General features: G+C 32.8%; 1 protein-coding gene across 1 annotated transcript in view; it reads left to right on the top strand.

The window, feature by feature from the left end:
* LOC146535808 (uncharacterized) overlaps window positions 1-17,403 on the top strand; it is a 60,588-nt gene extending 43,185 nt beyond the window's left edge. The window contains exon 3 of the mRNA XM_085191522.1: window positions 13,785-17,403. Coding sequence (XP_085047648.1) covers window positions 13,813-15,543 — 1,731 coding nt within the window. The 5' untranslated portion in view covers window positions 13,785-13,812 and the 3' untranslated portion in view covers window positions 15,544-17,403. The remainder of the gene's footprint in view (window positions 1-13,784) is intronic.
* Window positions 17,404-17,619: the final 216 nt, after the last annotated feature.

The raw sequence follows: 17,619 nt of genomic DNA, 5'->3' as shown, positions 1-17,619 counted from the left end.
AACGCTTTATGATATTCTAAGGTATTTTCCAATACGTCAATTACAACAAGCCAGTGCGTCCAAATGACCGCGCAGGGTGAATGACGGACGCGGCCACGGGCCAGACCCGCCATAAATCCAACTTTTATTGTTCCAATCTGTAATTCACGTCGAACCCCATGATATTTATTATACAGACGTACGTTTAAACTATAATCTCTAGTTATAATTTAAACGGTTATTTATTAGAAACATGTTTAAGTTAAATTGTTATCGTTTTCAAATTTGCAATTACCTTAATTGTCTTACAAATTTTAGTCTATTCACAGCAATTTCACTGATTAAGGGCATTGGTACCTGTGTGGCGGCGACAGCGCGGCAAATAGGTCGATCGGGTCGATGAATATTAATGTAGTAAGCTAACTTAATATTTGGAGAGGGTATTTTGTAATCCTAAAACATGTTATAAGCCGACAGTCTAACAAAGGTATTTATTGTTACGAAATCAAACAAATATAATAGCGGAACTTAAATTGGCCAATGAAAGAATAAGAAAAAGAATTTGGTAGAAAATAGAAACTGAAAAAGTATAATATAAAAATTAAAGAAACAAGCCTTATTGTTTGCTTCTCTTATATAAACATTTGAAATAATTAACATTTCGGCCATTATCTAAATTGTGACAGATACCTATCAAATATAATATCTACCTACCATTTAAATTAATTATTTCAATGAAAGCCCTTAAATTATTAATAACACACTATCACCGGCTGTCAGTACATGTGTAAAAATAAAAATTACACATACACGAAATGTACCTACTAATTGAAATAATTTTCAATTAATCCCTTTGAAAACGATCATTCACTTGTTCGCGTATCAATTACGACTTCAATATTTTATCGCCTCGCCCAATATATGATTGCGCCACAAAATTAAATATCTCTTTTAATATGCAAAATATTGTCGATCCCAATATAATTATAATACCTATTAAATATAACAGTGTAGGTTTGAATTAAATTTTATAGTGAATGATAAAATTTTATGAATTCTACTATACGTACAGTAAGTTGTTAAGAGGCCAATATAAACGTGACAGATAGTGGGTTCGATTCCCACTTGAAGAAATAAAATTAAAAAAAAAAATAGTAATTTGTTCATTATAAGTAAGTCGACCCTGCACTTACATCGTTGTCCCGGGCTGACATTGATAGGCTATGCGGGCACTAAATTGGAGCTCGGATCGGTCAGACATTGGACCCTGTATGTACATGCTTTTATCAGACCCATTCAAAGGTACCTACAGCTCTGTAACTGGGTCAACTGAGATTTGTGCATATTTTACGTATTACGTCCATACCTATATTATAAATTCGAAAGTAACTCTGTCTGTCTGTCTGTCTGTCCTTTACGCAATCAGGGCCAGACCGCTTATTTAATTGTGATAAAATACTCATATAGAGATACTTGAGGGTCCCGGGATGAACATAGGATACTTTTTTTTTCTCATATTTGTAATATTTTCGTTATATACCAATATATTAAAATAATTAATTTGACAAGGAATTTATTCCGCCATGTTAATAACAATCGTCGCTACGCGTTGCTAAGCAACGGCTTGCAAAGTTTGCTGTTTTAAGAAAACGTCACCCAAAGTGAGTTTGCTTAATGCATACATGGCGCGCGCCGATATAGATTTGTATACATTAACAAAAATTAGATGATTTCTATAATTTGATATTCATCCTTATGAAAATAAATATAATAGTCACTTTTAGCATTTCATCTAAATGGAAATTATAGTTTACTGTATAACATTGTAATAAATAATTAAGATGTGACTGATTCCAAATGACCTAGCCTTCGGGCGGCATAATATGAGTATGACCGACGCGAACGGGCAGATGACTTTGATGATTTTGTAAATTTTTATAGATTTTCGAATTACTATTATTTTTTATGTAATTATTTGCTGCTTATAATTAATTTATCTCAGTTCGGTTATGTATACCGATGTTATATACTTAAAATATCGTAATTTTAATCATTTGAGATTTTATTTAATATTGTTCGCAAAAATTAATAATTATTTAATATACAAAAAAGTTTAGTACGCGCGCACAGCAAACTTTAGGTTTTTTTTTCTAATATTAAGAATTTCCTTTAGTTACTTTTACTTCTTTTGTTTGTTCATTTCGGTTACTCAGATATTTTTTCTAATAATAAATCTCCACTTATTATTTTTTTTTAACTTATTTTAATGATTTAGGCTTATATTTTCGCGGGCGTAGCCGCGTCCGGGCCCACTAGTACAATATATATATGTTCTAGACATTATTTTATTACTTTGTAATAGGAGTTGATTGTGAAATATTCTACTGTTCCATGTAAACATAATATGTTATTGATGGGAAGTAAATGTCAATATGTTATCTCAAAAATTCGTAATTATAAACTGCTTACAAGAGTGCGACCGTAAAGGTTATGGTTTCGTTAGGTTGTGGGTTCGATTCTCACTAGAGGAAATAAAATATTTAAGCTTTTAATTTGTTCGCTTTGCTAAGCGCGGCGTTAAGTTCCGTCACTCAACAAACAATGCCTCTAGAAGACCTACCCTGCTATATGCGGGATAAAACATGAAACTGATAAAAATAGCTTACCTTTACAAAATTCATAAAAAAGAACGGTCATGGCAAAAGAAAAGAAGCTATAGACATTGCCAGTACCACATTTCACGAACAGGCCGTCAAAACGAATGGCGGATGAAAAATTCACCAAAATATAAACAAAGGCTTGTTTGGTTGTAGCCGAGAGGTGATCCTCATTTCGGCAGGCGGATAAGTGCTTGCGTAATCTGTGCTTGGGCTCGTGTAAATGCAAATTGTCCCATAAAGCCATCGCCCCTCCCCCTCCTCAATTGCACCCCTCAAACCCTCAATTCGCCTTTGATGAAGAGCCTTGAACATTCTCGGACCTAGAAGTCGGTCGTCGGTCGTCATCTCAACGCTCTATACTAAATTACAGTTGATTCAAAATTACTTACTATATATCGAAGTGGAATTCGTTCGTGTAATCTAAGTTTCTAATGACAGGGTTCGTTAACGAGCGTTGCCAATGGGGCAGCGTAATGTCTTTGTATTATCTTCATCGATTGGATGAAGTTTTAGATTATTTTATCTGATTTGTAATTAAATTTAAGTTTCTTGTTAATTATAATTAGCCTGTGAATTTTAATAATATATATCTATGTTTCTAAGTACATTTTTAGAAAATGCTTAAACGCGGGAATGAACCCGCACCCTTTGAAGAAGGTTCTGTTTATACGTTTTCTAAAAAAATATTTTTCTTATGTATTTACTGGAATAATTAATATTAGCAAATACGTGATTAAGTTTTATGGAGTTTTTTATGTCTTTCAGAACTTGAAGTTAATTTATAATCTATTGAGCTTAAGGTATAGTTAGAAATGTATATCTAACAAAATTGATATGAAGCTTGTTTTACCTGAACAGCAGTAAATATTTGCTATTATTTAACGTCTCAGGCCATTCCTAGTAGATATAAGTAGCCTAAGCTACATTAACAGTATAGAATAAACATCTAAACGTAGGCAGAGAGAGTCTAGTGTTAAGATATTTTACTCTCCACTTTCCGCCGAATTCTGGAGGCATTGCGTGTTGAGGGGCGGAACTCAACGCCGCGGCGTTAAAATAAAAAAATAATATTTCAGTTTAATTATATACGTCTTACATATAAATTAAGAAATCCCTAGCAAGAGTAGTAAGCATATTGTTTGTCAAGGACACACCATTTGCCCCACTTGCCTAATTTGAAAGCCGCCGCGAGTTGCTCATTAACGATTCGCGTCCAATAAATGTTTTATGAACAAAGAGCTTCCCCTTTAGCGGTTCCAGGTGAAACAATACGTCGCGCGGGGACCTCGTGTTGAATTACAAATACGAGGACTTGACGTGAATTGGAATGAGGAGTATTTGTACCTGGGCGAGACTCGGGATATAGTTTCTTTGTTATATTGTTATGTTTTAGTACTTGCACGACAAGTTGGGACGTTCGCTAGCGTTAACTGTATGTGAAGGGAATTTTCAGTGATGTCGACGTTTGCTGGAAATTTCATAGTGGTATAGTGAATTGGAAATATGAGAGTCGGATATAAGTGTATTTTTTGAAATAATGTTTCGGGAAAGGTCAAACAATGAATTATAAAATATAAAAAATCAGTAAATATTATAAAAAACAAAAAATATATATATATCTAATAATTTGTGTAGTTTAATATAGAAAATGGTCATGTTAAAGAAATTAAAAAATAACGTAAATATTTTATCGTAGCATAGATTCACCCTAGGTCCGCTTGAAGAGATGCGAGGACTTATATAAAATATTTATAGAGATAGAATTTGGAAAAAAAACATTTAGGAAGTTTATCAATATATAACTTCTTTGCAACGATGTAGAAAAAAGTACTATATTTTAACATAAAAGGGAGTTGTATACATAAATAAAACTATTAAATAAGTTTTCAATTTTCATATCTTTTCATATTTGGTAGAAATCAGTTTTTCAGCAGGAGCAGAATTATTGCAATAAATTACTATATTTTTATATTAATTTAGAATTCTCTATGTTTTGTTACAACTTCTGCCTACTTAAGGCATGAATTACGCTAATATAACGTCACGAATGTTCTTCAACTTAAATAAAAAACTCAGAATTTCAAAGCTATTAAATTGCTATTTATATACTCCACACAATCAACTATGATATTACAAATAGCTAGGTGTGAATTCAATCTCAAGAACTTTGATTAATTCCAATACATGAAGTTTCCACAGCACGTTTTATATGGATCTAAATCAGTGTAGATCGTAACGAATGTTATAATTGTTGTATTGGTTCACGAGAAAAATAATTATGGGAGTTTAAAATGGTATATTCACGGGCGGTGAAGCGAAACGGTGGGAACGTTTTGAATTTGGCTTAATCTACATTTGATCCGAACGGAACTCTTAGTGGTTTTTTAGACCACAACATGAAATTGTTTATTTTATTTATTTACTGACGCGTCTTGCTAGCTGTATTTCTGACGTTTAGGTTAGGAAATGTAGCATTTAATTAAATTCCATATAAATATCATTATGAAATGTAGATTTTGATAATAAAAATGATCAAATTTCTCCTTTCTTAGTTACAAGTAAAATGTAATTTGAGCTCTCTTCGGCTCGGCTCTTAACAGCCATTACTAACCATTTAACAAGATGCATCGATAACAGATTTATTTGTATTTTTATTAATTTACAATCTGTGGTTTCATGGTCCATATCCATTTGGCTTTGAAAATTTTAATATACCGGGTCTGATATACGATAGCCCCCCGATGGTTCACATATTGCTTGTATAGCTCACCGCATTCTTCACACATTTATCTTCTAAAACTGTGGAAACTAAATTAGGTTTTAACACAACGTGATAAATGTCATATTGGCGTGATCTAATTTATTGTAATCGATGCCCGTTGTCTAGGGTAGATAGGTCGACGTGTAACTGAGTACGGCCACTGTGGTAGACTTTGAGAACCTCGTGGGAGTTTATAGTATACGCGTATATTTTGATATTTACTGTACCTTCATGGGAACAAATTTTCGATTTTATCATATTAAATGTTACGAAGGCAATTATATACTAATGATCGTTTCCATATCAATTTCTTATATTTAACGATAATAAATAAAATTAATGATAGCTACATAATATAAATAATTTTGTTAATAGTTATTTAGCTTAGAATTGATATTATAATATATTGTAGACTAGCGTGACAGTCTCTATTTTATTAGGGCCGTATATGCAATGTTTCTATTTTTTAATTCAGGCCGGCATATTTAATTTGAATGAAAGCCTATACGAGAACTATGCAAGTTGTGAAAATTGAAAATAATTCTAAATAAAATACATGCTACTGTACTAGGATGTATGGCATTTTAATTATTTTAATGTAAACATATTAATTTTTACAGGTTGGTATAGCGTCCACCTTTTAACTTTCTATCGAAATATTTAACTAGAGACATAATTATTTATATTGAGAAATAAATACAAATTTTCTATGTATTTATCTATTTAATAAAATAATGTATACTCGTATATTTTTTATTAACATTATAAGGTTGAGAGAGTGTGTTATATCTTTGACAATTTTGCTTTTTGCGAGCTTATTTTCAAGTGCTTGAATAGCATTTCTGTCCGGTTACATAATTATAACAATTGACTAGATAAGAAAGATAGAAAGTTAAGAACAAAGTGTTCTAATAATAGGTTCCTCGGCCGACCCTACCGGCCCTGCTACAGAATACAGGATGAAACAAAAAAAAAGCAGAAGCTAGTAAGCAAAATAAAGCATGAAACTAGAAAAGAAACCTCATTTTCAAATTTTATAGGAAATTGTAAATTAACATAATTATGAATCTGTTTTACTGTTGAGACTGTCGTGGTGCAGAGGAGACAAGGTGCATCTGTAAATGCGACGGGTGAATATTCGATTCCACGCAACACGCAATGCCTTAAAAATTCGGCGGAAAGTGGGGAACGAAGTGTCTTAATGGGATTGTCTTATATGCGGGAGGCAGCAGGAATTAAAAAAGTTTTGTTAAATTTCAGAGCGCACGAACACAATAGTCTTACTTAACTATTTTAATCAATCCCGTTACTTTATAGAACTGGCTTACAAAAGACAAATTTCATGTTTCTATGAAAGCAGAATTTTAAACGAAATAAAATCTGTCTACAAATTTCAATGAATTAATCTAGTAAAAAGTAGCAATACCTATTTCTAAAATATTTTTTTTATTTAAAAGATATGTCATAAATAGACAATTCTAGCTTCGCTTTCTGCATCTCTTGCATTATACATAGTATGCAGAGTGACGATAGGAGAGTCACTCCAAGTCTAATTTTTCATATTTAATTACGGAACGCTAACAAACATAAATAAGGTATAATAACATATCTAAGAATTTAGCAATTTAAAATGCTAATTAAACTTTTTCTCAAAGACCTTATAATTAATTAACACATTATATTTGCTATATGCGTAATTCCTCCGGCGGGGAAGCATCAATAACGTAATACGACAGCTATCGGCCAGTACAATGACCTCCGGAAGCTTCTGACAGCGATAAGGCAGGTTCAGAGCGATCCGTCTTACGGTAACTTCATTCATGTTTTTACCACACACGCAGGATGCACACCCGCTATACTCTAACAAATATGTGATAGGATTTTCTTATTATGGCTCTTTTAATTTCTTATGGCTCGTGCCCGTGCTCGTGCTCGTATACACGAATCGTCAACGTTTTTTGATATACTTTAAAAATTAAATCAAAAAATGTAATTAGCTTCACGCGGTATCCTACACACAGCAGAGGGGACCTAGTGTTTAGGCACTCCGTCCCCATTTTCCGCTCAACTCAACGCTGGGCTCTTGCCTTGGTGTCAGAGCGAAGAAATGAAAATATTGATACATAATAAATCATTCTTGCCAGTGGGATCGAACCCACAACCTTTGCGTTACAGTCACATCCTTGTGCTTCTGCGCTATATGACAGCCTCAATAAGCAATAAAATTTTCTCATTATGGCTATTTTAATTTCTTCAACATGCCCGTGCCCGTGCTCGTATATACGGGCCATCAACGTTTTTTCATATGCTTCATTCAATCAAAATCAATTTGGGAAATCGCAGCTGCAATCAGTGTCCAGAGAGCAAATCGAATAAATCAACTATTGCCTTTGAGCATCGTAAACCATTTCCGAATAGATTTGCAAGGTGATATATAAACGTCGCTTCAATATTCCACTCGAAAGGTTACAAAACTAAAACCACATATCGGTTTCGTTTGTAGCTACGTAAACTCCCAAAAAAAATAGACTTTATTCACCCTTTAATCATTGGAATGAAATTTCTTTTCATATACATATCTGGCACGCAATAAAATAACTCCCGTATTACATATAGTACTTTTACGTTCGTAAATCTTAAACATATTCTACTCGGCTTTTTATTTTATGTATCGTAAAACTGCAACGTAACCTTTCTAGCTCGAAGCAATACGGAATAGAAGTAATATCTTTATTACTTCTCGTATTGTTTATCAAATCTAGGGAACAGTAAAACGTATTGTGAATTTATCGTCAGCACCAAACGTGAGGTGGCGGATAATCTCGACGCCGGCGTCGGTCCGTTGCAAAAACTCGCTCCGAAGCAACGCGCAACGGTTGCATTTTATGCGACTGAATAGTTAGTTCGAAATGAAATCCTGCCATTCATACGCTCATTCATTCGTAAAACGCATTACCGTCGCCGAGTGCCCTAACCCCGTCTCGTGCCGTGGGGATCCGACGAATCCTTCAATGTTGCAATAGGGTTGGGGTATTGAAACGTAGGATTTTGTTGTGAGTTACGCTTCCGGAGACTCTGGCTTACGGGAACAGCTTTGTGTAGCCATCGGATACAGAATGTGTGGTATCAATTTGAATTTTGCGTAATTTTAAAATTTGTTACCTGATAAATTTAAAGCTGTAATATTTCTTATCAATATGTTTTATCTTTTACCACAAATCAAAAGTATACTAAAACATAATTTTTAACTTTTAATAAAATTTTATTAACCCATAAGTACATCATTATTATTTTAATTTTAAAGAGAAAGAAATTCCCTTAATTTTGTTTCAGTTTAAAAAATAAGAATCTACCAAGGTTTACAGTGTCAACATTAGACTCACATTACTTTGCATTAGGGTAATAAGATCTCACACTCCTTGAAATTGAAGGGACGAGCATTTTCATTATTTCCAATTGGCAATACGCCATAAGAGGTTGCAAATTTTTATCTCAAAGGCTCCATGAATATTGAACAGCGTCAAAGTATTGGGCTTTCTTTATGGAGGTTGTATTTATTGGACAAGCCGATTTCTCACTATGTAAGGAGTGAGGATATATCCACGACTCGTTTTCCTAAAGCTCACTCAATTTAATAACCAAAATGGAGCCGCTAAGTATCTGATGTGAAATCCCAGGGATTTTTTTTGGGTGGTATAGTATGGCATCTCCAGTCTAATGGCCTAGTGATAACTAACATACACCAGACATCTCCTGATCTATTTCATTACTTAGCCTTTCTAACATACTAAAGATGCGGTGTCGATAAGCTTGACTAATTTTTCAGTATTTCCTCCCAAATGCCGCGAATCTTCATTAGTCTACCGCCATTTGGCAAGCTTAGAGCCCGATTCTGGAGATATCACCGACGCAAGCACATCATTTGCAATTCTTCTCGTAACCTCCATTAAAATAGCATTTCTTCCATTCATCCATTTAAGGCTATATATATTTAATATCTTTTCTTCGGTCGTAACTTTTAATTTTATCATTTAAATTTTACTACATTTCATAATTATTATTTTTTTATGAAAGAGATTTTTCTTATATTAGGTAAAATATCTTTTTCGTCTATAATAAAACATTAGATGTACAAAAATAATATTTGCAAATTCCATTATTTTTTCTTAAGCAAATTTGCAAATTCCATTATTTTTTCTTGAATATAGTATTGATTTTGTAAAGATATCACTTCCTAAACGGGTTAGTTGTAAACAAGCGTCCTTTAATCTGTGCATTTTGCTTTGGCCCGAATTCGTTCATTGACTATTCATCCGTATGTAGCATCCAATCGAGGCGAATCGAGGGTAATCCAAACGATAAAAGTCAAAGTGAAAACAACTTGGTGTTCGCTAAAAGCCCTTTGGCAAGTATAGCGGGCAAGTAAGGCGTGCCCCAGCCAGCACATTACAGGGCCAAGTGGCTAAGTTTTGTACTCGCCTCATGGACGATTCATCGTTTCTCGTTAGGGCTCACGGATGAATGCCGTCTTAGCACTGCTCATTATTGCGTTTATAAAGGCGCCATAGAGAAGCCTGATTCACTAAGACCCGCTCTGTTGCGATGAAAGAGAAAATGAGATTGTGTAGACGTTTTGTTCGGGGAACTTCTTTTTTTATTCTCTCAGCTTAAAGCTCGGGTTGCGATGGTACTAAAGAGATATTTTGTGCCAATTTTTTTTTATATTGTTTGTTTAACGACGTGACATTTTTGCGGTTTTGATAAGATATATAAAATTCTTTGTTAATTTTTTTTTATCAATTCTTTTCGTAGATGTAGCAATTATAATTTTTTCCATAATGATGCAATTAATTTTGTTATTATAATTAATGAATCTGTTTTTAATTGCGGGGAAGCTTTGAAAGCTCTTTAATCTGGCATTGATTACAAAATCAATATCGAGAAAGCGTAACTATTGTCAGGTGTTCTCCCTAGCAACATTAATTTGTTGGCCGCCGCGAAATAGGGTGTGGACACTTTATCATCGTTTATTTAGATTAACTTTCATATCGCCTTAATTAAAATGACCCCAAAGACCGATCGACTCACTGAAATAGTGAGGATATTTACGTTATTATGAAAATATATTGGATTTTGTGTTTTTAACGAGTAATAATTTATGATGTTATCGTTTTACTAATTATATTTTTATTAATGTAGGTTGTAAATAACTGTAGTACTAGTGTTGTACTTCTAATTAGTAAGTTGAATTGTCATTGAAGCGGTATTGTTTGTTGTATGCAACATTTCTTAGTTGCTAAAGTTTCCTTATATATCACTTGGAACAATATAACACTCGAGATATTAGAGAGCAAATACTATGGCGGAGTATGTAATATGAATATCTTATACTGTTAATTTATATTTAGGTACCCTCCTGTTCTGCAGAGAGGTTTTTTTAATTACAAGAGATATTTTTAAAACTTAAATACACATATGTTACATCAACCAAAAACTAATATGTGGAAAGGACCATGATTTTTAACTTTTCTGATATAAAAATGACCTAGAAATAAACCAAAAGCTTTTTTGGTTGCAAGTGCAAATATTAAAATCAGATCAGGGTAGGCAGGAGAAGCCTTATTTATTAGACTTAACTATTCCATTTGAAATCGACGATTACTTAAAAAATAACATCATACGACTCAAGCAACCCATGAAAACGGCGAGATCTCAGATAATTCTGAGGGAGAGGAGCGGTTAGCCGACTTTTACACTGCCTTTATTGTCCCTCCCCTCGTAAACCCTCCTTTGTGTTAGTAATGTCTCAAGTTGTATTAACACCGTGATAACTTTAGTGGGTACGTTCAATGTTGATTACTTCGTCAACAATTAGAAAGGAGTAAGTGGATAGTTTTGATAATTTAAATAGCCCGATGATGCTAACTGTTATTAATAGGTGAGCATTAAGCCCGATATTGAATTTGCTCTGGGGACGAGGTGTTTAGTGAATTATATTCGGTTCTATATGTTAATTGTTATTGGGCGTCCAAATTATGTATAAAGTTTGGAATTTGGAAGTACAATTGCTTTATTATATATCAGTATATAATTTTATTAAGCAGATTTAAAATTTTACCGTTTGTTCATTTCTACAGATTTTATGATTAGGAACTTCCAAATCGTATTTAATAAATGTTGCAAAAGAATTCAAAGTCCATTAGACTTATCGAAATCCCTCATCTAAATGTCAAACGCGTTCCAGAAGTTTTCAATAAGAAAACATTTAAATTCCATTACCAGTGCGTTTAAGAAGCGCAATCAAAACAAAGTTTTCTTCACATTCGATATAATGAAAGGCAAATTAAAACAAAAAAAGAGCCTCTCATTTCTTGGGGCGGATGCTATTTTTGTTGGAAAAATTTCCATTTTTCCAACAAATTTAGCGGTTCCGATCGATGACGTTTCTAATGGAAAAGTTCAATAGGTAACAACAAAGGCCGATACAAGTTAACGATGCTCACGAAGGCGAAATTCATGACGGGAGCGCGCTCTGGCGGACAGGAAATTAAAAGACAAAAGAGTGCCGCTTGAACAATATAGGCTCGGAAATGGGGGGCGTGCCTCTCGCCTCTCTATAGACGCCGCTTAGCCACGATCACCTTCGACCTAATGCTGAATTATGAGTGAAGTGCAATTGACATACAAATTTGTTGTTAAGGACGAAATAAGAAAATGATGTACCAAAATTCTGAGGCATTGTGTGTTGAGTGGCGGAACTTAACGCCGTGCTTTGCTTGTTTACCAGAGTGAAGAAATGAAAATATTTAATATTTCATGTCCACGAGTGCGAATCGCGCTAAACCCAGAACCTGCCGCGTTTACGGTCGCTTGCTTGTGCCCTTGCGCCATCGCAGCCTCTTTCCCTGAAGAATTCCTTTCTCTTTTGAAGAGTTACGCTGAGTAGGTATAACGAAAAGTATTTTTTTTATTAAAATTAAATTGTATTTTTAGATATGATTTTCAATTATTTAATTTTGTAATATACTGATGTTACCTTATGTATTAGGCTGTGAGAGTCTTAGCACTTTATTACTAGGATATTATTACTACTGAAAATTCTCCTTATCTTCAAATATTCTTACTAAATTTGTTTAAATATAAAATATAAATATTTCCAGCGAATATAACGATCATATTGTTTTATAAGCGGCACACCCATGGCATAAACAATTTATTATACATTTAACACCGGCTTAAGGATAACCGACAAAGCGTCGGGACAAGCGCCATATTCCTGACTTTATTTCCTAATTCAATTTGCATTTGGAATCAAAAACTTTCCGTGACACTGTTTTGCATTATTAATACTTTGGCATGGCGTGATCTCCCGGGAGGCTTACTAGAACCCATAAATTGAATTCCAACCTTCGCAATTAGTTATTCCCGCGCGTGAAAACTTTCGAGATCGTTCGCCTTCGTTAACAGATGTTACGGTGCTATTCATTATACATTCCGTCGAATTGTAAAGCCGAACATTTAATTTAAAGTACCAAATTCTCCTTTGTTAAATATCGGAGCATTTTAGAAGGTATTGTGGAGGTATCGCTTAAGCGGCGGATTAAAGGAACGGGTTTAGGTATCCATTTTCGCAGGACATTCGTCTTGCGGGCCGCGGAATAATAAATAAACTTACGCAATATTTCCTCGGAATGGCGAATACGAGACTAGCCGTAACATTAGGCCCCGCGTCACGTGCGTCTATTCCGTAGTCCCGACGATAAAGGACAACAATTTACCTTTATATTTATATGAAAATTTATGTTGTAAGGATAAAATTATGAAAAAGAAAAAGGGTGAAAGTAATTGCTCACATTATTACACGTAAATCTTCGTAATTCGACAAATAATGTTTTTTTACGATAAAGTTACAAAATTTATTTGTCTTTGTGAAAATAGGCCCGAAATGAGAAGCATTTTACTTCGACACTATCTCTTATCGGGCTCATTTAGACCCTACAATTTCAGGCCGAAACATTTTAGAAACATTCACGAGGATTTTTTATAGTTTTCCTTAGATGTTGTTATGTGATAATGTTTAACAGTCAAACATATTTTACACGTTATTTTTATTCACATCTAGAGTCATTTTGCATTAGTTATGGGTTCAAATTTAGTTTGTAGAATTATTGATATTTTTATAGGTATATTTTTTAATATGTACTTAATATGTAACTTATGATATATCTTGTTAAATAATATAAAAGATATAAATATAAAATATGATGAATATCAACATAAATCAGAAATCAAAATTATTTGTTTTGCTCTACCCTATATAAGTTATTTTTAACTTAGATTTATTATCAAATATTTTGAATTAATATAAATGTATTTCTTTACAGGTCCCAGGTGGCGGATACATGAGATGTTATGGGCTCACGTGGCGTAGAAAAGTGCCGTTGGTTGGTGGTAGTTGTGGTATGGGCATGTGGAGCTGCTGCAAGAACTCTATGCCCCCCAAGATGTGCGTGCGACGACGCCTTACGAGCCGCATCCTGCGCGAATGCTGGCTTAGAAATCGTCCCCATCCAACTAAATCCAGAAGCAACTCACATCAATCTGACCCACAATTCTATCGACAATCTTCTGTACACATTCGCTTTCTACACGCAACTCACCATACTCGATATCTCTTACAACAGAGTACAAGACTTAGGTAGTAAAAATTTTGATAATAATTTGGAGATGACCCATTTGAATGTGAGTCACAATGCGCTCAAACGATTAGACAAAGATACGTTTGTTGGTTTAAAGAGATTGATCGATTTAGATCTATCAAACAATGATATATCGAACATTAACGTGCAGACATTTAAGGATCTCACAGTGCTTGAAAGGCTTGATTTGTCAAATAACATGTTGGTAAATTTTGAGGGTGATACATTCGAACCCTTGACTTCTTTGAAAATTTTATCGCTGAAAAACAACTCCATATTAGAAATTCCATCAACAAATTTGATATTTATTATTCGTTTAGAAGTATTGGATCTTTCCGAGAACTTAATTGAAAAAATAGAAAAACATGGTATTCCATATTTAAAAGAATTGAAATATTTGGATTTGAAAAACAATGTGATTGAAAATATCGATCAGATGGGACTTCATAATTTGCCTTCATTACGTCATTTGGATCTAAGTGATAACAACCTCACATCGGTCCCTACTTCAGCTCTTTCAAAACTCACTAACTTATCGCATTTATACTTGAGTGGAAACTTTTTTCAAAACATTACGTCGTTATCTTTCCAAAGTCTTTTTCATTTGAAGCACCTGCACTTGAGCAGTCTTTACGATTTACAAAAAATTGATTCCAGAGCATTTGTAGATAACATAAACTTGCAAAAAATATGGATGAATGAAAATATAAAAGTACGAGAAGTGCCACCGAGGCTATTTCATGGTAATCCGAAACTGACGCATATATTTATGAAAAACAATGCACTGGAAACACTTGAAGCTTCTCGTTTTCCAATCGACACATTACTAGAACTTGAAATATCTGGTAATCCATTTGTGTGTAACTGTTCTCTCTTATGGTTGTGGAAATTGGGCAGAGATAGGGAACTGCGAAGTAAAAAGTCTGAAAATGTAAGCACCGTGCTTAAAATTGACTATGAAGAAGTTAAATGTTCTTCACCAAAGCACTTGGACGGTGTTATATTTATACAAATTCCTGAATCAGAATTTGGGTGTTCAAGCGGTTGGGTGATAGTTGCGGTTGTGGTGCTAACTGTGAGTATAATCATAAGCGTGGTCGGTGGAGTCCTCTATTTCATGGGACCCTTAAAGCGGTGTAAAGGTGATAAATCAAAACAAGTGATGAACAGTGTTATGTTAAATGGTGATGTGTCCAAATTGGGCAACGGTTTAGGATATTCAACGCGTAGTAAAGAGCAAGATAACAAAAGAGACGTTGATCGTTATCTTATGATAGGTTCTTCAGTAGCTAATAATTTTCATTCCTTAAATCCTCCTTGGCACAGTATGGACAAAAACTCATATTACCAGGAAGATAGTGAAGAGCATATTTACCAACAGTTTGCGTATGAAACCATCCCTCACCACAGAACACCAGAAAAACCGCATATAGTGTATGTTTAACAAAAACTTACAAATATGGACAATATGGAAGTAATTTCTACTCTCCGCCGTTGTGATCGGCGGAGATATTGAATATTGCAATAATGTAAATAGTGATTAAAACTGTAATATGTGATAGCTTTGTATATAGACGTGTAAATAATCTACATACATTACATTTTCGATTTTGTACTTAAATTGTTTAGTCATAACGACGTTTTATAAATTGGCCTTTTATTATAATTATCCCTTTGATTACGGCGGAGTTGGCTAACGGCTGTTAGGGTTATGTTTGCGTATTTTAGTTTATATTAATTATTGTAAGGTAACTTTGACGTACACAAATGTATGTAAATAATTATTATAAGCCTTTTATCATTTTCATTTTCTAGTTCCTCTATATAATAACAATCGACTTGTAAATTACATTTAATTAAAAATTTAAAAAAATACATACATACATATATATAATATACATATTTTCAATATTAGAACACCAAACATGAAAACTTTGTACAAATATGAGCAATATAGATTAATAATTTGAAATACTATAATACGTTAACCTTTATTGGATCATTGTTATAGTATATAATTGTATTTAGAACAAATCAAAATAACATGTTTATGTACTGCTTAGAACAATCATAGCCTATCTGTAAAGAGCGCTAGAATTTTTTCTTTAGCATATATTAAAAAAAATACTAAATATTTTAATGATTGTTTTTTAAGAAATATAGCAGAAATGTGAGCCATTTTGTTTTTTTAAATACTGTAATGTATGTTAACTTTTTTACATGTATTTCTTATAAAAAACTTTAATTATCTATTTAATAATAGAAAAGTAAACTAACGATATTATAATGTTCTGTTCTAAAGAAAATATTCTAGTGTGGAAATATTAATAATATAGATATATGAACCAGCTGCTCTGATGGTGAGGGGTACAAATGAAATAAGTACATTATTTATTGGCTATTTTTGTAGATTCATTTCATGAGACTTATTTGAAGCGTTTGGTTGGAAAGATATTAAATTAATATTTTTATACTTAGGGAATATTAATTGTATGTACTTGTGGTTCGGACGTTACTAGCTGTTTTATTTGTTTTGAGTTATTATTAGGATTGCTCAATTATTTATTTTATTATGACGATTATAATTATGAGAGGTGCGACAGTTCTAAAATAATAAAATTCAATTGTTCTAAGTTTTATCGGGTAATTTAAATTACCTTTACAATATATATTTTAACTGTCTTGATTATTAAATATTAACGTCAACGTCTCATAATACTAATCAGTAAGTGGGTAACGGAGTGTCTAAACACAAGGTTCCCTCTGCCTACCTTGCTGTCTGCGGGACACAGCGTGAAGCTGATTTAAAATATAAATTATATTAATTGTCATAAAAGCGTACGATGTAGGTACTTATTTTAAAACGTATTTATTTCGAAGTATAAAATAAATATCAAGCTATTTATTATATTACATAAATATAAAAATCATTATTATTATATTATACTTGTATAATGTACATAAAATATTACTATAAGGTAAGCCTGAAAATTAAAAAGCAATAATAACTTAATTGCCTAACCATTAAGCGAGCTAGTAACTTCAGAACCATAAAAAATATATAAAATTATAGCTGAAATTAACCCTGCTATATACTTTTTTAACAATTCTATATATATCTCATATACGTTTCATACAACTATGCCTACTTGATAACCAAACAAATATACCTATTCAGTCGATAGTACAGTCATAGTGATAGCTTAAGACTATTTATACATACTACTTTTAAACTTTTGTTATGGAAACTTATTTAAATATATAATGCATTGAAACAAACGACAAATAAACAAATAAAAACATTTATCTGCTTTTTATTATTACCTCATTATATGTAATGATAAAATATTTTTTTTATTATCTATTTCCGAATAAAATTGAACAAATTAAACATATTCATATAAATTATTATTTAATGAGAGATTTAATAAATAACTTTTCACTTCTGGTAATTAAAAAAATAATAATTAAATAGTATTTATTAATAAGCTTCATTATTATATTGACATAATATGATAGC

Source organism: Heliconius melpomene, chromosome 10, assembly GCF_056956725.1.
Source record: "Heliconius melpomene rosina isolate 202511_hmr_F chromosome 10, ASM5695672v1, whole genome shotgun sequence".
NCBI lineage: Eukaryota > Metazoa > Arthropoda > Insecta > Lepidoptera > Nymphalidae > Heliconius > Heliconius melpomene.
The sequence above is the reverse complement of the archived record's forward strand: the minus strand, read 5'-3'. Positions and strand labels throughout refer to the sequence as shown.